The sequence below is a fragment of the Streptopelia decaocto genome (assembly GCF_964273445.1).
Source record: "Streptopelia decaocto genome assembly, chromosome: 15".
NCBI lineage: Eukaryota > Metazoa > Chordata > Aves > Columbiformes > Columbidae > Streptopelia > Streptopelia decaocto.
The window spans coordinates 9380927-9400626 of NC_138670.1; the positions used below are offsets into that span (position 1 = coordinate 9380927).

General features: G+C 46.0%; 1 protein-coding gene across 1 annotated transcript in view; it reads right to left on the minus strand.

Moving 5' to 3' along the window:
* The window catches only part of BCR (BCR activator of RhoGEF and GTPase), a 97851-nt gene that overhangs the window by 7381 nt on the left and 70770 nt on the right, over positions 1-19700 (minus strand). The window contains exons 9-19 of the mRNA XM_082066619.1: positions 15999-16120; positions 14621-14789; positions 14309-14428; positions 13303-13378; positions 12809-12913; positions 11933-12007; positions 10646-10743; positions 9837-9968; positions 2214-2273; positions 1965-2074; positions 1005-1144 (exon numbers count right to left, since the gene is read on the minus strand). Coding sequence (XP_081922745.1) covers positions 1005-1144; positions 1965-2074; positions 2214-2273; positions 9837-9968; positions 10646-10743; positions 11933-12007; positions 12809-12913; positions 13303-13378; positions 14309-14428; positions 14621-14789; positions 15999-16120 — 1207 coding nt within the window. The remainder of the gene's footprint in view (positions 1-1004; positions 1145-1964; positions 2075-2213; positions 2274-9836; positions 9969-10645; positions 10744-11932; positions 12008-12808; positions 12914-13302; positions 13379-14308; positions 14429-14620; positions 14790-15998; positions 16121-19700) is intronic.

The following is a 19700-nucleotide window of genomic DNA, read 5'->3' on the forward strand; positions in this document are numbered from 1 at the left end:
CCCCCTTTTCCTAAAACAAACAGACCAACTGGCAGAGCCAGTGCTGGTTTCATGATGCTTAGTGTAAAACAGCATTTAACACAAAGAAGAAAAGTTGTTTTTTAAAACACCCTTACTGGCACTAGTGAAGATTCACAAATCTATTTGTTTGGTAACTTAGGGGAATGAAAATAAAATACAAGGAAGAAGAAATTTCACAAAATAAGTGAAGAAAAAGTGCAGGGAGGGTGAATTTGGGCACCTGGCACAGACCTCGTGACTGTCTGCATCAAAAGTGTGGCTTGGATAGTTCTTGGACCATCATGTGGAGCTGGAAGTAGGGCAGAATTTCACTTTGTGTACCTCAGCGATTTGGAGGTGTTTCATCTGCCTGATCTTGGATGCCTTTTGGGACATCCATGCCATTCTTTTAACTGCAGAACCAGTAAGGAGCCCTTTTCTGCTCAAGATCAAAGAAAGCTTTACAAAGCTGCTCAAAATGATCTAATTTTATAACCTGCACACAGAGTTAAGACGAGAGCTCAGGAGCCCTGACCACCCAACTGCAGTTTTGTAAAAACCCTTCCTAGCCAACCTTAGAAATTTTTTTTTTGCTGGCTTCCTTTTATAAAACATTCTCAATTTCAAGGACTTCTATTAATTCAGAGGTCTCACAACAGTGAGGAAATTAAGGCTTCTGATTGCTGCTGCTTCCCCTGAGGAAGGTGTCTGCCACTTGCAAAGATTTGGCAAGGCAGGTAAACCCACCATTTCCTGACTGCTGGGAAGAACAACAAATACATAATTTGCTATAAGGATCCATCCTGATGTATATCTTGGGTTATATCTGCGGTTCAAGAATATTAATAAAACATGCAGCCAGGGTTAAAATGATTCTCCTTGTGAGAGAATCTCTCACTCTTAGTGCTTCTGGAGGATCATGAGGTTAAAAATAGCATAGCCACCTGACAGGGAGCTCCTGCAGGTTCCCAGTGCAAAAGAAAACATCAGACACAATTACTTACTGACATCAAAGGCAGCTTTCAAAGCCTGGATATCGGTTGCAACCCCAGAGACACGGTAGATGCCCACCTCCTCCATGCCACGCCGCTCTATCTCCTCCACGCACTGGCGCACTATGTAAGGCACCTTCGATCTCTCTCTCCTTAAAAAAGCCAGACAGAAAAGTTCAGTACAGCCTGTGCCCTCAGTGCTTGTTGCCCCAGGCGGGCTGGTTAAAATCACCCCATCATTTTGCTGTGCAAACCTCTTGTGGAGAATGGGGTGGAAGGAAGCCTGAGCAGGGAGTTGAGACTGAGCTGCAAAATTCCTTTAAACACCAGAGAGGCTTTTCCGAGTGTCTCAGCCTGGCTCTGGCTGCGCTGCCGCTGCCCTGAGCACTTGGGCTTCTGGCTCGATCTCAGTGCCCTCAGAGTCTGCGACTTTGCACAGGTAATCAGTGGATTCCCAAACAGAACTTGGAAACATGGCAACACCATTGCTTTCCAAATAATGCAATTCCATAGAGAGGAAATAACACAATTCCCAAACTATATAACGGAACAAACAGGTTTCTTCTGGCAAAGGATTCATGACAAAAGATCATGGGTTAAAATAATGCTACAGGATCCAAAGAATTTGGACGTTTCCGATCGTGGAAAGGAAACATCACAGCTGAGTGGCTCTGGAAATTTGTGACCAAGTCAGCTAATTACAGAGTGAAGGGGCGAGGGGGATTTCCGGACCTCAGAAGAGTGTTCTGCTGTAAGTAAACACCCTGGCTTTCAAAGCCTGTGTGCATGCTGTTTTTTTCCTACACGAAAATGAAGCTTGGAGAATGTACAGCAGCCACAGCCGTCTACGCTGCTACCCACGGGCAGCAGACAGGACTGACAGATCCCTCAGCGTGGTAAAGCCCAGGCACAACCCTCTGGCCAGCTGACTTTCTGAAAAACAACAGGGAGAACCGTGACCCATCAGCTTACTTAGTGACAATAGCGATCTTGACCCCAAACACCCCAGTCTGTTTCCGGGACGGCATCCTTTTCAGGCTAAACTCCCGACTGGTAAACTTCACCGAGAGCTTCACTTCAACCTGAATAAAAAATAAAGGAGGACAGCTGTTACTTTTCTAACGTTAGGCATTGTTTTGTTTTAGTGCTGCAATGAATAGCAAAGAAATAAAGCACAAATGAGGCACAGAAGCAGTGCTAACTTCTGGCTTCTGGACTTACTCCATTCATTGAGATGACTGTGCGTTGCCAATCTTTGTCCTGCAATGCTTGTGGGTCCAGCTGAAAAACACAGAAGTTACCCATGAGTTAGGAACAGATTTCAGAGCAATCAGCTAGCCTGAAAGGCTTCTGCGAGGGAGCAGAGCACTACCACTTCCAACATGGTATTTCTTTTCCGTAGGAAAACACACACTCCAAAGTTTCCCTGGTTTCAGGTAGGGGGACTTTGTGTGGTTCTCTAACCAGGGCTGATGAGGACTCACACACATGGAAAATCCAGCAATAAATGTGCAGTGTCTGCTCAACAACAAAGGCAACCTCAGCGAGCAAAATCAATGTTTAACGGCCAACAACCTCAGCTTTCACAGAGGCTGCATTCATTGCTGGAGCACAACAGGCACGTTAACAGCCAAATTTGTCCTGTCTCACAGGGCTAGGAGTCAGAAAAGGGGAGGAGAGATTTCTAAAATGACTGATTTGAAATAGAGGAAACTGTCTCCCTCTGCAGTTTTCTGAGACAGGTGAGGCTGGATGAGTGTGAAATTACTGCACTGAAATAAAAAGTCAGGCTGGAGTGCTTCATAGCTCTTGGCTATGACGCCAATAGCTTCCAAGAAGGACTATGTTCTGCTTAATTCAAAAGACATAATGACCTTAACAGTGAAATCAAGGCAGAGAAATGAGAAGTGATCCATACAGAGACAGATAACTTTAAACTAACCAAACCTCTCTCAGGATCTGACAGAGAAATGGAGGAAATTAGCCCAGAAATCCTGGAAAGTTGTCCTACTTCAACCTGCCTATTTCTTTTCCATTTCAGCTTGAGGATGGAGGCAGGAAGAACACCTGGCCCTGCTCTTGCAGGAATTCATTAAGCAGCACCAAGTTCTGACACAAAGCTCTGAACTCCCATTTTCGGCTTTGTTTGATGTCTTTTGAATGGCCAGTTGTGAGGCTGGGGAGCTCTGACTGAAGTACTCACACATCACCCAGCCGCTCCAGTACTGCCCGGGAGAGCCCAAACACACCCTAGATGGTGCCACTCGGCTCAAGCTAGACTGGCGAAAGCGAGAAAAAGCCCTGTGTGCACGGGGACTGCTCTCGGCAATCAGAACCAGCCAAGGCAAGCAGACTTCAGTGCCGCCGCAATGGCTTTGCAGCACTTGGCTCGTGAACACTGAGACACTGCAAGGCTGGAAGCGGCAGCTGCACTGGACTCTGTTTTGAGTTTACTGTCCTCAGCAAACCAAACGACACTCAGTAACTAAAGCCACTTGTGCAGCACAGCTCCCAATCCTCACAGAACCCCGTGCAAAAGCAGAGCTCTCTCATGGGCAGAGGTAAATGTTGAAACTACAGCAGCTGTCGTATATTCTGGGAAATTTCAGATGCAATCATGCTCACGCTCTCTTTCAGATCCTCCACAAACTAGCCCAATGCTGCTGATAGCTACAGAGCCACATCCCCCCTGCCCTTCCCCACTTCCCGAAAGAGACAACCAGCAGAGAGAAAAGTTTCTCCCTGTTTGCTCACACTGCAGAGACCCCAAGAAGCAACAGCGAAGCAAGTCAGGCCAACCTTATCTCTGCGCACTCTGTTACGGACGTGAGCCCACAGTGGGATGCTGCCAGCACACACATGCTTTCCTGTCGAATTGGACCGGCTCCTGTAGGTGCAACTCTGGCAGAAATTCCTGAAGACCCCTTGTAAGGAATAGTCAGTAACCAGTAGCTCCCACATTTTGGAACTGCACAAAGGTCCAGGAGGCCAATGGGCAGCAGTGCTTAGCTCCAGTGCTTCAGCAAACCCAAATAACAGACTGCTTGCCAACAGGGTTCGCTTATAACTCTGGCGGAACAGATCCGCCCCCGCCTGCGCGGCTGGCCAAGGTCCCCACAAGTTGCCAGAATCAAGGCTATTCTTCCCTGCGTTTCCGTGCTGGAAGTTTGGTTTCTTTTAACAACTGCATTCTTTCCCAGAATCAAGAGGAAACCATTTCTGAAGTGTCTGGTTTCCTATGATGAGCAACCATGCTCAGTGCTCCTGACAGCTTGATCTCCAGCTACCTCAATAGTCATCTCGTTAAGCTGCCAAAATGGCCCTGCTGATAGACACAGACACAATGGATCCTACAGCTCCAAAGCAGTTTTCCATATGCTTTTAGAACAGAGTCACTGAGATGGTATTATTTATAGCAGGGACAGACTGCTTAAGACTAAAGGGAAAAGAAGGTTTTGAATATTTGCCAAAAAGGGTAAAGTCCAACAGGGTCCAGTTACAGTTTATTTAAGCTAACGGGTATTACTGGTTATGCCTCAGTGATGACCAGGGGACTCCCGCCACTGTACAAAATAAAAGCAAGTAAGTAGCTGTTGAAAAGTACGAGCCAAAGTCCACCGTGTCTCAGGAGTGAGTATCATTTGGCTGCAAAGGACTGGCAAAAGCAGCAGCTCACAGGGACTCTTCCTTGCTGGGTAACTTCGGGAGCTGAGCTGAGACTGTGAGCGTACCTGCTACCACCTCTTGCTCCCCGATCTCTGAACTCTTGCAGGGCTGGTGGGATGCTGCACCCCCAACCCGCTGTTCTGCTGGAGAACAGCTTATATTGAGTGGAGGCAGCTGGGGAGGACAAGGCCCAGGGAGCGGGTCTGGCTGACCTGAGCCAACCCTGCATCAATCCCCAGCAATAACAACAGCAATTGAAAAACAAAAAAAAACCAACATCACGCCAAGGTGCTTTTTAAATAACAAAGTGAAATGATGGAAGCTAATAAAAGAGCAAAGCTGGAATAAGCTCTCAGCAACACTGAGACAGGAAGATCAGGTCTAACAGTCTGATAAAGTCACAGCAGGAAAAAAACAGTCAACAGGAAATTAAGAACGTTGTTTAGACTTGGAGCAAGCTTTCAGTGCTGGGCCCTGCAGAGGACTGACCTGAGGCCAGCGAGAGCAACACAGGGCAAGGGCAGCTGGAGCAGACGGGTTACAGAGCAGACTGGAGACAAAGAGTGAGTGCATGTGATGCTCCAGCACAGAGAGGGCCTGGGACAAATGGGGTCATGCTGTCTTGTGGCCTGATTTGGAGATCAACGACCTGGAAATAGGAGCACTGAGTAGGAAAAGGCGCTCTACAGACAGCGTGCCAAAGGAGGCTGCTCCAAGTGAGCGAGCACATAGCGCTGCCTTTGCCAGCTCAAGCAGGGGGAGGCACTGTGAAATGTCTGCTTCTGCATTAATGTGACAGTGAAATTTACTGCACCTCTAAACATTTCCTTCAAAGAGATGCTTGGTTTGAGTGACAAAAGGACCTGTCTCATCTCCACTGAAACTGTGAAAAACTGTGTTGTTTCCATGAGTTATGCAAATAGGACAGACCTGATAAAACCCTCCAAGACTGTATCTCGTGGGCTTGTTTGCACAGTCCCCACCAGAAGCGTATGCTGCACAGAAAAAATACGAACAAACTAGTTTGTCTTTACTCCCCCAGCACCTTCAGTCCCCTTATGGCCTGTTGGTTGGCATTTGCAGTGACAAGCTACGGCCCCAAATTCACTGATGAATCAAACAAATGCCTCTCTGTATCCTGCACAAAACACAATAGAACAAAGCAGCTCAGCACCACAGGGATTTCTGAGAGCAAGTCTCTGGTCCTCGTGGCAGCTCAGCACTGAATTAAGACAGACAATTAGTGCAGAGCAGTCAGTAGAGCCTGAGTGTGCAGAACACAGAGTGGTGGGGAGCTGGGAAGAAGGTGAACTGGGGATGCTGGTCAATGGCAAATGCAAGCCAGGCACTCAGGGTGTCTGTGCTCCTTAGGAAACCACCACAGAGAGTTTGATGATTTCCCCACCCCCCCAGAAAAGAAAAGATACAGAAAGAGGAAAAACTGAAGCAGCACCAGTGGAAATGAAATGCCTGGGAGCAAGGACTGGAGCAATCTTAAGGTCAGTGTGTTTTCTGCTATTTATTCACATTACTTTATTAAATCTCCCCGGCAACTTTACACTGCATCAATTTTTAATTGTAACTGATGTGACATACATGTTGTCAGTCTCACTGCTGCTGGAAACTCCCAGCCCAGCCATAACCCTGTTCTTCTCAAAGCTCCCCACTGACATGTTAATCTTTCCCACCATCACCCTTTAGACATGACCCATCGCCTTCTTCATTTCCACCCTGTTTTCATTGCTGGGATGCTGTTATGCATGAGCAAACTGTTTAAATGAACTCGAGTGTGTACAAGGTTTTCCGAGTTGACACTTGAGAGGTCCAACATGTGACAATCTGTTTTACATGGAAAACAACGTAGCTGTCTGAAATAGCCATGTGCACTGCTAGGAGACACCCCAGATAATTAAGCAGGTAAGAGTGATTGTTTTGCATGGTAACAGAGGAACAGTGTTGTGCTGCTACCACAGTATGACTGATCTAAGGTCATATCCTCTCTGATTTTCCAGCACTGCTGGAAAGGAGAAGGAAATTATTTGCCTGAACTGATGATGGAGAAAAAGAAATAACACAGGAAAGAGCATTTCTAGGAGGCACCAGCTGGAGGAGATGGATCACAGGATGGAGTATCAGTTTACTGATGCAGTCTGGTCCCAAGGCAGAGGCCAGTTTTGCTGACATATGTACCTACTTAGATGCAGAGTCTCAGGGCCAAAAAAAAGGCTGCTACACTCAAAGCCTGGGGATACGCCTGCCACATGAAGTGCAAAATTCAAAGAGCAAAAGGGCCAACCTCCCAGGCCAAAGAAGGATTGCAAGGTAACAACAGAAACAACAACAAAAAACCTAATTCAAAATGAGAGGAGCTGATGCTTACAGCTGAACTAAGCCCATGTTTCCTTCACTAAGATGATGTCTATTTCCTCCTTCCCCAAGCCCTCCCATAATTTCAGTTTCACCGTGTACCCAGGAATGGCACCTTCTCCCTGTATTGGTCGTGCCCCCAGCCATGTGTGCCACCAAGTTAAACACATCAGTGCTGCCATTCCCAGGTCTGATGAGAACTTCAATTCCACATTTACAGGAGGTTCTCCCATAGTAAAACCTTGTGGGTTTATTTTTCAGGGATAAAACTTACAGGTTGACACGCGACAAAGCTCTTACACGTGGCCATAGAAACAGGTAAATAAAATATTCCATAGGAAAAGAAAATATGAGCAATGGGAGCTATTAAAATTGCTGCCCATTCCTGGAAGCTTCTGTCCACATGGACCAATTTCCAGTCTTCCTTCCTCCAGTGCCATTATGTAACGGAGAGATTTAATAAATATTTCACAGCCAAAACAGTCCTCGTCTCCTCGATGCATTGTCTTCAGCAGCACAGCTCAGAGAATTTGGTGAGTCAGAAAGCCCAGTAATGGGAAGCTGCAGATTTACAATAATACATGGCTTAATAATACGTTGCGATTTAGCCAACACAGAAGCGTCCCTGTTTTTATCAGCAGGAGGATGCAGACGCGACTCCTTGTTCCCAGAATTTTTAACTACAGAGAATTTAGGAAAAAAAAAAATCTAAAAACCTCATCCAACTTCACAGACGCTGCCTTTACATGACAGACTTTGGCTGAATAATTACAAAGGAACAAGCCCCAGAGATGCTAGCAACCCTAAAGTAAACAAAATGTCATGGAAAAGCACCTGGGAAAATCCTGAAAGAAAACAACTATAAAACCAGTGACTGGGAAAGATGCTGACAGCATTAACACAGCCAAGCTTCAGCCACAGGTTGCTATTTGATTTTATTGCTGTATTATTATGATTTCTTAATAGAGAAATGGTGTCGGCTTTAAAAATAAAACAAAGTAAAAATCTTTACTAATTCTGATCAACCCAAATTCTTATCAGCCTCTCTTATGACTTCTCTTTGCAGTTATTCAATATCGTTAAATAGTTGTGTGATGGGACACAAATCACTGAGAATTAAGAGGATGTCCTGAAAACCTTTGCATTTGCCTTTTACAAAATAACAGGATGCAACTTTTGCCCATTAATCAAGAACTTTAGTTTTTGGTTGGTGGTTGTTTTTTTTTTTTTTTTTTTGCTTTCCACTGTTTAGGTTTCTCTAAAAGAATCAAGATACAATTGATTTCAAGTGTCACCAAAGAATATTTCTGCTTGTTAACTGAAGTATAAAATGTTTTAAAAGAACATACAAGTTCTGTGCATAAAAATGTGGGGGAAAAAGCAGAAACTTTAAAATATTTTATTATTTTTTTAAAATCATTCTATGTAAAATATTTGAAGAATTTAGAGGGTTAGTTGGTTTCAGGGTTCTCCATTACGAGCACACAAATCTCCAGGGCATTTCAGGGCTGAAAAGTTACTCTTTTGTAGTTGCTCAGCTCCATGGAAAATAAGCTTTTATTGGCAGAAAGGACACAAAGCTTTCTGGTTAGCCTGAGAGACATATGTAGCAGGCACCCTGTACTAGCAGTTATTGATTTGTACACAAGTTTTCTTTCAAACACCCACCATGTGTTCAGCAACAAAAGCTTTCCCTGAAAATGGCGTGGCAGCCTCAGGGCTGCAGGGAGCTGGGGACAGGAACAGGCTAATGAAACTTGGTTAGACAGTGAACCCTTCCCAAGTAAAGGTGAGACATGATCCTGCAGGCTGCCCTCAACCTGAACTGTTCCCAAAACCCCGCAAATGGCCCTGGCCTGTCTGACCATCACTCAAATGGTGGAGAAGGCTGTCATCCGTGGAGTGACGAAGAGCCAAATGTAAGCGGAGGAGAACTCCTGGTATTTTTCAGCATGCCAGAAATGAAGAGGTATCTGGGCCAAGCCTCTGATCTGTACGACAGCCAGTCCAACATACAGAATGTGAACTCAGAGCAAGCACTGAAACACCCTCCTAAAGCCGTGCACAGACAGTGCAACAAACAGGAAGAAGAGGGGGAACATATGGTCCCTATGTCGTGCTCCACCGACGGCCTGATTTCTCCTGCATGGAGCTTTAGCTCTTTATCACACAGCAGCTCCCCGAGAGCAGCAGTTGCAATCATCTCATCACCTCCGCTGTTGTGTTATAAATTTGCCAGGTAGACAAAGTGTCCCATACTGATTCTCAGCAGTGGAAATCTCTCTCGGATGCAGCCTGCTGTCATGGACACTACACTCTGGACATGGCAGTTATCAGGACAATAAGCCTGTCCTCCAAGACCTTGCTATCACATCAATCAACTTCCAGCATGTACAGACAGTAGCATTTCTTCCACGTGAGTTGCAGAGGGGACAGTATATTCATTGCTTCCTCTTTTGCCACAAAGGGAGCACCCTCACCAGTCCCCAAGGCTCAGTGACAATGCAGTTCCTATATACCGTGCTGGAAGTTTTGAAGTTAATATGCAAAATCGGGATCAAAACAAAAGTTTTCATGAAACACCATCTTTTCTGTAAGGGTGCTGAAACAGGCTTAGGGGACAAGGCAAGAGGGAAAGAGCTACTGACTTCCCGGCTGTGAATCACACTGTGTACCTCACTGTCTGGAGAAAAATCCCCAGCGCCAAGACAATCAGAACGCAGAAAAAAACCTTCCTGGTGCGGTCCAGGATTTGAAAGTCCTGTTAGTTTTGCAGTAAGGGTAGCAGGAATAAGTTAAGCTCAGTCTTACCTGCATCTGTCCTTTCCCCATTATGCGATCTGTGCTCTCTCCATCCTCTTTGGTGAGCTTGGTTTTGTTGTAGCACTTTTCATAGCACAGAATCCGCAGAGTCTGTGAGCCTTCCAGCTCAATCTCAAACTCCTGCAGGGCACCAGGGAAGGAAAGACCAATGAATACATCACAGCAGGATACTAGTTACTTAATAATCAACACAGTCTCCTTAAAACTCATCAGGAGGGAGCACTTAAGGACTGACCAAAACCTCCTCCCCTTAAGGGACTTGGTCTAGAATCATACTGGAATTGGATTTTGTATATATAAGGTGGTCAAATCAGAAACTAAGATGGCTGACTCCGTAGTCAGTTTTCACTGAGTTTCAGCAAAGAGTCGTTCAAAGACACAAACTCGCCCACCTTCCTTGTATTTAATTTTGCTCCCCAGCAGGCTTGAGTTGGCTGTAAACAGGCAAAATGTCTTTTAGCTGATTCTTCCCCCTCACAACAAATAAAAACGTCCTCCTTCAATGTATTTTCACTTGTGTCTTTAAAAAGATAATCAAACATGCATCTGATTAAATGATTAAATACTGGGCAAGACTCATTTTTACCAAAATGTTTGTTTAACTGTAGCTAATCCAAGAGAAAATCTTCTGCAAGCCCTGACAGCCAAATAAACCTGGCATGAAAGTGTTTGCTGAGAGGCAGCATATGCAGCACAAGTGCTGAGCACGCAGCACTTCTTCCATTTGTAGGTTTTTGCCCATTGTGCGTTGATGTTTGGCACATGGAACAAGTCAAATGAAGAAAAATCCAACCTACCTCATTCCAGTTGGGCTCCGTGGTGTCTCTGTAAACTCTAGTTTTAGCTTTGTTCACGAAATACCCAAAAGAATCCACCTCTAATGTGCAGTACAAATCTGAGGAGGGGAGACAGAGACAGAAACTTTTTACAGTTTTAAAGAATCTCATAACTTGTATTAATCACTTTCAGCGTGTGTCTTCATTTGTATCTTCTCTGTATGAGTACCACTAACACTATCCAGCACAAATCTCATTGTATGGACCAGCAGAGTTGCCTTTATGAAGCTGAAGCAGCAGCACAGCTGTATATGTGACCTCAACACAGACAAGCCCCTCACCTCTATCAAGAGTCAGCTGTACACTATTATCCAATATTTCCCAAATCAATCTACAACGAACAAAAGGTGTACACCAGTGAGAAATGAAACTCCTCCAGGTAGATACTGGACCCCACCCACAATTCAGAACCCATTTCCTTGAGAACAGCATCAGTATAATTTCCCTGAGAGTAGGTTAGAGGCCAGTCAAAAACTCATTATCTTCACAAAGTGGTTAATTATGTGGTATCAGGTGCTTTTGAAGAGCTACCAAGGAGCCCCTATTGGTAAGCTGTGTTGTAAGTGATGTCAGCCGGTACCCGGGCAGCCGGTGGCTCAGCAGCAGAAGGCTGACAGCAAGCACGTCCAGCCCGCTCGCTCTTTTCCTCCCGAGGCCGCACATGCAGCTCAGATAAGAACAGGATCACCAGCCACATGGCTGGGTAAGCTATGCAGCTTCTTCTGGGTTATCCTCACCAATGGCTGAGAAGCGTGTTTACTTCTACAGGTGTCCTCTTCATGCTATTTTTTCACCTTTTTTCGATCATTCTGTCAAATCACTTCCCTGATTTTTAACACCTCTTTCTTCACACTAAAAATTTAAAATGTCAGAAAATGCTGCTCCTTTCATTGCAGAACAACATCCAGTTGAAAGAACTCAGGATAAGTGCTGACTTGTATTTAAAACTGTTGGGTGATTAGCAAACACTGCTTAAAAGAATACTAACAGACTAGGACTAAAAATAATGATGCATGCTTGATCCTTGATCCTGATGTATTTCTGAGGGTTACTAGTAGCGTTTAAAAATTACATTTCTCGAAATTTACAATAATGCCCCCCGTTTCACTTTCAGTTGCCCAAATCACCTCTCCTCCTCACCATCATCCCAGATGCTGCAATCCTAAAGCAGTTCCTGCCCAGGCGTCACAGCACCTGAATTATCTAACCCCTATCAATACCTTGGTGTGATCCAGAACTGCAACTCACTTGAACTTTGCTTGAATCCTGTGGCAGAGTGGACAATGACATTCAGGAATCCGTAGAGACCTGGGGATTCATCATCTGTACAAAAGACCGAAGGAATTTTGTTATGTTCACAAAGAAGCCAAAGTGAAAGACAGAGTGAGGAGATAGATACTACACAGGTTAATGACCAGAGGGTAAACTCTCCCTAAAAAAGACAGCAGGAGCATGTAATCTCACCACTTCAGCAAAAGAGGAGACTGTTCCGGGTTCAGTGTTGGTTTCACCTGTAACACCTTCTGGCAATGTGTACCTTTTACAATGTTATTTCTAGGGTCAGCAAGAGAGCGTGGCAGAAATTCAAAGGAGAAGTAGTAAAATACAGAGGCTAATTCTATACCACCATATTAAATAGCAACTTGGGATAGTCTCTGACACAATTTTGGCCAACTAGTGTTCTTCCAGGGGATTCCCAGGCTAGGACTCCAACAGGCACTCCAATCCCTGGCATGACAGCTGCATTTAAAGACCATCTAATAATCAATGAATGTATATTGGGGGAGGATGTCCAGGAATATTTTATTAATTTAGATGTAGCCATATAATTTGAAGCTTTTTTTAAAATTGTTGCAGCAAATAACATTGGGATAACCACTTGCTTTTGTTCCTATTGCTCTCTTTTTGCATACTATCATATACTTCAACTAAACTACACAAGTTGGGTACATCTGGTCTCAGCTTTTGTTTTACAACAACTCTCGGTTTGTAACTCATTACCAAGTTGAAGACTGTAGCAAGAAGAAACAGTAGGAGCAGTTGTAGGTGAAATGTGGAAAGGGAGGCAGAGGTAGGTTCTCATTGCAGCTGCACCAATGTAAAAGCATAAACCAAAGATCTCACCTTCCTTATTGATAGTGAGGGGAATGTTGTGGACTGTCTGCAGCTTCACACAGGAGTTTGTCAGCATCTGGAGCTCCACTGATGTGAGTGAGAAACTTTTAAAACCTGCCAAGGAGATTCAGAGAGGGAAGAATTAAAATTCAAAGCGGTGTCTGGATGCACGCTCCCTCATTCTGGGCACACGTGGGACAGCCGCTCCCAGGGCAACGCTCAGCAACAGTACTGTGGTGCTCAGGGCTGTACCGCTGCTGCAGCCCAGCTCTGTTGAGGGCATATTTATTTACTCTTTGGCGCAAAAAGTCTCAGGATGGTTCACAGGAAACAAGGAGGGGGCTCTTATTTTCTTGCAAAGCCAAAAGACACCCATGCCAAAAAATTAAATCAGTTTCTTTGGACAGGAGCCAGATAAAAGCCCCACACCTCATATCCTCTGGCCTCCTGCTCTCTAATAAATTCATAGTATTTGTACCAATGCCCACCCTAAGGATACTCACATTTCTTCTGCTGTTCCCGGATGTTTTCCCTCCATTCTGCCCTTTCATAGTCCGATGAAATGAGGAACGTGTAACTCTGCCCAAGAAACCAGAAGGAAACAGGGTGTGCGTTAGTTTTACTGACCACTGAGGGCAGGCCCTCTTGCCTCCCAGCCTCCTCAGCGCAAATTGTTGGACATACTGTCCTTCTTGTACTGCTGCCGGTTGCCCGACATCACAGGTCTGTCAGTGACGGGCAGGACTCTGGCAATGGGCTTTCTCAGCACATGCCAGCGGTGCAGCGCAGACTCCTGCAGTCAGAGCTTTCACAGAGCTCCACCTTGCAAACAGCAGCTTGGCAGCATGAGGTCCCATGGCAGCTCCGTGCTATTCCTCACAGCGCTTGCACCAGGAAACCCAAAAGCCTCTCCCACAGGCCTAGACACTGATGCAAGCTGAGGAAGCAGTGACCAGCTTGTGCATTTTCATGGAGCAGTAACAGGATCTTGTGAGAATCCTTTGCCATGTGCATGGAAAGGCCACAGTGACAAGTTACAGCACTGCCAGAGCAGGGGACATCCCTGGCACATTGAGCATCCCACAGTGCTAAAGGAGATTGTTCACAACTGTTCAGCATCCCTAGTGACAAGTACAGCCTGCGGTCCCAAGGAGACAGCCCCGAGTGTGCTTGAACTTGAGGGGAATCTAGAAGACAGCTGCTGCAGAGCTTTATCTTGGGTGACGACAACCGCTGCTATTGCTCTGCCAGGGCAGGTGCTGACATAGGGGATTAATCTCTAATGCTATTTTTTAAATGCCAATGTTGCATACAAATTAGTCATAGTCTTACAAGATGTCATCATGACCTTTGGTGTAGCAAGGGTTAGGTGTCTGCTGCTTGGAAAGTGCTTCCAGGCCAAGCGGTAGAGGGCATGAAGACCTCCCTGTACAACAGTGCATACAAACTCACGCACCCTTCCCTTGATGTCCATTTTGTGTACTGAGGGAGACCAGAAGCACCACTCACCTTGCCATTGCGATTGTGTACCCGGAAGGCCATGTTGGGAGACATCAGCAGCAGGAGGGATTCCTGCTCTGAGAGCTTCTTTTTCAATCTCTCAATGACCTTGCTGCCCTTATTGGCCCTCTGAAGGGTTGGGGAGAGAGGACACAGAGAACACATGTTATTCTCCAACGTCTGTCCCCATTTGTGCTGACAGACATTTTAAGACCCACAGTCCCTTCCCTCTGTGCAGCTCTGGGGATGCTGCTTCTGTCAGCACCTCATCTCCACAGAGACTGAGTCTGTACTTGGCATGGAATGCTCAAGCCACTTTACCTTTTCACGCTGGATGTCATTCTTGATCTGGGATATCTTGATCTTCATGGCATCCAGTTCCTCATCAGGTACCAGCGGGATATTGGGCACTGCCTCAGACTCATCCACCATTTGGAAACTGAGGTCAGTGAGTGGGATGTACCATTTGCAGTCATATTGCTGGCTTTTTCTGAAAGACACAAAGTCCAAACTTTTTACTATTATCAGTGTTTGGCAACACCCACTCCCCCTTCCCTTCCCACAAGTCCTTCCCCATTATAATGTTTAAGATACAGAAATGGGCACAACTTCATTGTGACTCCCATGTGGAAAAAGCCTGGTAACGGGCTGCTTTCCAGCAAGAAAGTCTAGAAGAACAGCACGTAACAAGACAGCTCATTTTGTTAGCTAGTTCTTTTCAACCTAGGAAACTACAACGATCTCTTGCAACCCTTTCAGTCCTGCCTGCTCTCTCTTCGAAGCCTCCGTACAAAGTTCAGGAGCCACGCCGTGCCTCTGACTTGACTGCTGCCTGTGGTCTAAACCCAGGCCTTTCCTCCCTGGGCTAGAAGGGCCAAGTGGGGCAGGTGGGCCAATATGTATAAACCACTGTGTAATCCAAGCAGAACAGAGAAACTACAGCTTGTAACTGTCATTCTCCAGTGATTTCACCAGGATAACCACTTCACTTTTTAAATGTTTCTTGTGATTTATTCCCTCTTCACCTCTACTGTCAGGAACATCCACTATTGGAAGTGTCCCACTCATTTGAAGGTTCATTCCTCACAAATATGTGCTTCAAAAGGGGCAGGAACAGCTTTTGCTTGAGAAGGGCAAGAAGATATGAGAGGTCTCCCCAAGCAGAACAGTTACCAAATGAAGAGAAGCCCTGTTCGAGGCAGGTATGTTGCTGAAGGTTCCTCCCCCTTATTGGTGAAAAATGTCAACAAAACTGTTTGTATAGCTGCCCTCTAGGGTTGAACATAGTCTGTTTATTGTACATTTTCCATTTTTCTGCAAAACTGTTAACTGGCTGTAGCTGCAAGGCCAAAATTAATAACCTTTGTAACAAAAGAAAGTAAAGAAGGTCATGTATTAAAAGAAAGCAGGGGTAGAAAAATGAACGGCATTTGTGCAGAATACCAGCAGCTACAGCACATCCTGTCTTCCTAGGAAGGCTTAGGGCAGGAGGAATTAATCTTTCCTGAGGGATCAGGACTTGGCCAAGGTCTCATATAATAGACAGTACTACCTTGCTGATCATTCCTCGTCTAACTACATCTTGTGCATTACGGTTACCCAGGTGTCACGTAATCATATTCAACTAAAATTACTGGTTAAACCCAGGATTCTGCTGAAGCTGAGGTGCAAAGCACATAGTCCAGAAGTAAAACCTCACCCTCCAATCTGCTTCTTGAGCTTGGCACACAGGAACAGATCAGTAAAAAGAAAGACATGACGTAGCTTGCGAGCCCCCTCAACCAGCTCCACCATGAAACTGTCCTTCAGCAGCTGCCGATGCTGGTGAAGAAACAAACAAAAAATGTTTTAGTTAGTGCAATAGGAACCCCAGATTTGGCACTGGGGCAACACATTCCTTAGACATGACTCCCACCAGAGCCAAGTCAGTAAATTGGTCTAATTCAGAAAAAAAAAGAAAAAAGGCTATTAAACGTCCCTTGCTGTAACATCTGCTCCCTGCTGCTGCCCTCTCTCCTAGCAGCAGAAATGGCCATGCGTCTCCTTTATTATCAGGCTCAGGTCAGACTTCAGGCTTCTCTCCATCAGCTGTTCCTGATCCCAAGATGCAGTTTATTGTGAGTCACTGCCCAGCTTCTGTGTACCTAAGGGCCAGAACCACTGACAGCAAATCATCGCCCTGCAGACCAGCAGAGAGCAGCAAACACCACTTTTCTCAGGAGTCAGCCGGCCACCCAATTCAGCTTAATTAAGCTGCTCCAGCTGGGAGGAAGAGGAGTGAACACCTCCACTTCCCATTCACAACAGTAGTCTGTCAACATTAAACAAGCAGCAATGGCATTCAGCTGTTATTACAAGTGCTGTTAAGGGATAATTCCTGAAAAATATGTGTATCTAGCAAAATTCTCAGTAGTCCCTTATCAGCCTGTGTTTAAATAGGACCATCTGGATATTACCCCCACCCCATGCCTATTTAAATCTCTTTTACATATCATATAAACGTTCCCCAAAACTATAAGATGCAAAGAAGCTGCACAACCCCGATGCTTTTATTCCTGTTTCTAGTTCCAGGGAGCTTTACAACCTCCTAAATAAGAGACACACGTTGGAAGGCAGAAGCATCGCTTTCCTAATTCCCTTACGAGGACTCCATAGTTGAAAGCCAAAAAGGCTGGAGCACTGTCATGGTCACAGATGGCTGTGTGCCATTCCTGGTGACCAAGCCAGGAGCTTCAACTCCTGTTCTATGCTCAGGCCTTCTGCTCTGATGACAGGATCAACAGGACTCCGAGTGCACATCTGGCATAGATATCTCCCACTGATTCTCAAACAGAAGTCAGAGGTATTCAACTTTGGGCAAATTTTATTCCACCCATATGTATAGCTGTCAGCCTTACCTTGCTTCATAGCCAGTAGAAGCGTGAACCATCAGCTTCTTCACACGGGTGTGCTAAGGGACTTCTCTCTGACCCATACTATTTCCTTGCTCTTCCAGGTGAGAGGATGCTCCCCTGACACCAATGAGTGACACGTTACACGTACCATATTTGTCTAGACAGCACTGTGGCTGGGGATTGGGAAGATCTGCTCACACTGACCGGTACTAACCAACACCTCCTCCTGCTGTCTCCCTGCCACCCTTCTGCAGGCCCTTGCTCGGGACTTGTCAGCACAACCTGCTCCTGACCTGCGGTATCTCTGCAATCCCCATGCTGGGAAACATGTACAGGAAAATTGTTTCCAAGGGGCAGCCGTGCTCAGCTACGCAGCAGTATACAACAGGAAAGCAGTTAACCTGAGCAAGGTCAGGACATCCAAACCAGACCCGATGCCTCAGTTTCTCGGGTTACACTCCATGGGTTCCATTTGCTGCGTGACTTAACAAGCCCTGAACACATTTACTGCAGAGGGCGTGGGAGTGCAAACCCCCCCGCTGCCTCTCCTTCCGCCTATCGCTCTTCCCATCTTGGCTCTCTTAAAATGAAAACAAACCACATCAGTCCTCAGCCCAGCAGGCATCATGGCAAAGAACACATGGCAGAGAAATGCCCTTGCAGACATAATTCTTCTTTTCACAGTCTATCCTACAGCACCCTAAACTTCCTGACGTGGACTAAGAGTCTGCATTTTCCTGTCTGCAGCTGCACCAGCAGCAAAGCTAGCGGTTAAAGCACACACAGTCGTGTCAGCATCTCAACTTGGTGCTGCCTTCCATTACAGAAAGGTCCTGGAAATCTGTGAGCAGCAGCAGCAAAAGCTGCACCTTTCCCATAGTGCCAGGAAGCAACGCTGCTCCCCAGCAGACTGTAGCACCATCTCTGGGCAGGAGTTTATAGAGATCTCGTATCCAGCAGTGATTCAGGCTCAGAAAGGCCTGTACATATGTTAATGTTTATTTTTAGGTGGGTGTGATCCTCCTGGCTTCTCCTCAGTGGTTTTGGAGAGAGCGCCTGCCTGCATTAATGTCTCTGCTGCTGATGCGCACTTGTGCATGCCTCCCCCTCCTGCCTGCCAAACAAAACCCAGGTAGAAAACCAGAAACACTGAGCTTTCAAAATAAATAAATAAGAAGGAGGAGGTATGTTGTCAGTAGCAAAAACACTCTCCACAGCTGCAAAGAATCTCATTTGGGAGCAATAATGAAGCAGGGAAAGGTATCTTCTGAGCAAGCCAAAACACTGATCTCAGGTTTCTAGATCTGATGCATATTAACTACGCTGCAAATCAGCTCAGCTCCTCTGGGGTAATAAGAATAACTGCTTGATGCCAGCTCAACCTCTACTCATTGTTCGTAGGTGTAAAGATGTTCTCACAGCTCACTCATCTCTGCTACCCAGCAGGATGCAACACTGTCCCTTCCCTACCTGGCAGGGACACAGCACAGTCCTGACCTGGCCTTCTGTCCCGCTCTGCCAGGCACTGGCGGCGTGTGAGACCAGCCAAGACCCCAGCCCTGCACCACACCAGAGTTCCTAGCTGAAAAATATCCCAGGCCAGTCCAGAGCACAGACTAGATACCGTGTCCTGGGAAGATGTCCCTGGTGGCAGAGACAGGCCAACAACATGGCTAGCAATGTGTTTCTTCACAGGTAATCGAAGGCACAGGTCCGTGAGAGCTGTTGGAGTACTGTGAAGAACTAATGCTCAGCCCCAGATCTTCTAGTTCCATCATCTAGACCAGAGCATTTTGAAGACACACGTGTCCTCGGGCCTTTCTGGTTCAAACAGGTCACCCCTTCTCCTGCCCTCTGAAGTTGTACCTAACCTGCCACTGCACAGTCCTTGGCTGTCACTATCTAAGCAGACTTCCTCCAAGCAGCCAGGCTCTCTGCCCCACATCTCCCCAAAACCCAAGCAGAAAGCTCAGCCATACGATGCCAAAACAGTGGTGTAATTCAACAGACTTCATACTTCCCATCTAATAGCCTTCATAATTTCCATCTCGGACTGAGGTACCACTCATTTGCTCTGGGTTTATTTTGGTTAGCACTCCTGGGTACAAAATATCCTGACTGACATGAGACACGGTGCTACCACAAGGCAGCAAAAAGTCTTTGGCAGCATGATCCCCCAGAAAGAATGCTGAGTGGGAAGAAGACAAGGCTGCATTTCCTAAGCTTGACTGGAACAAAACTAGAGGTGAAAGGGATGTGTTCCAGTCAGCCACTCAGAGGAAAACACTGAGCATCCCAGATCTTTCATTCTTCATATTTTCTTGCTCATGAACTAGTTGTGAAGGTCCTCTTCAGCAAGCAGCAGTAAACTGCCACAAAAGCAACCAAGTATCTGGGGAGGAGAGGACAGGAGAAAACATTTGTGGACCAAGTTAGGAAATCTCTCCTCACAGGGTGTGGAACTTGATACTAGATCTAACTACCAGCTTCTCTTGGAAAACAGGACT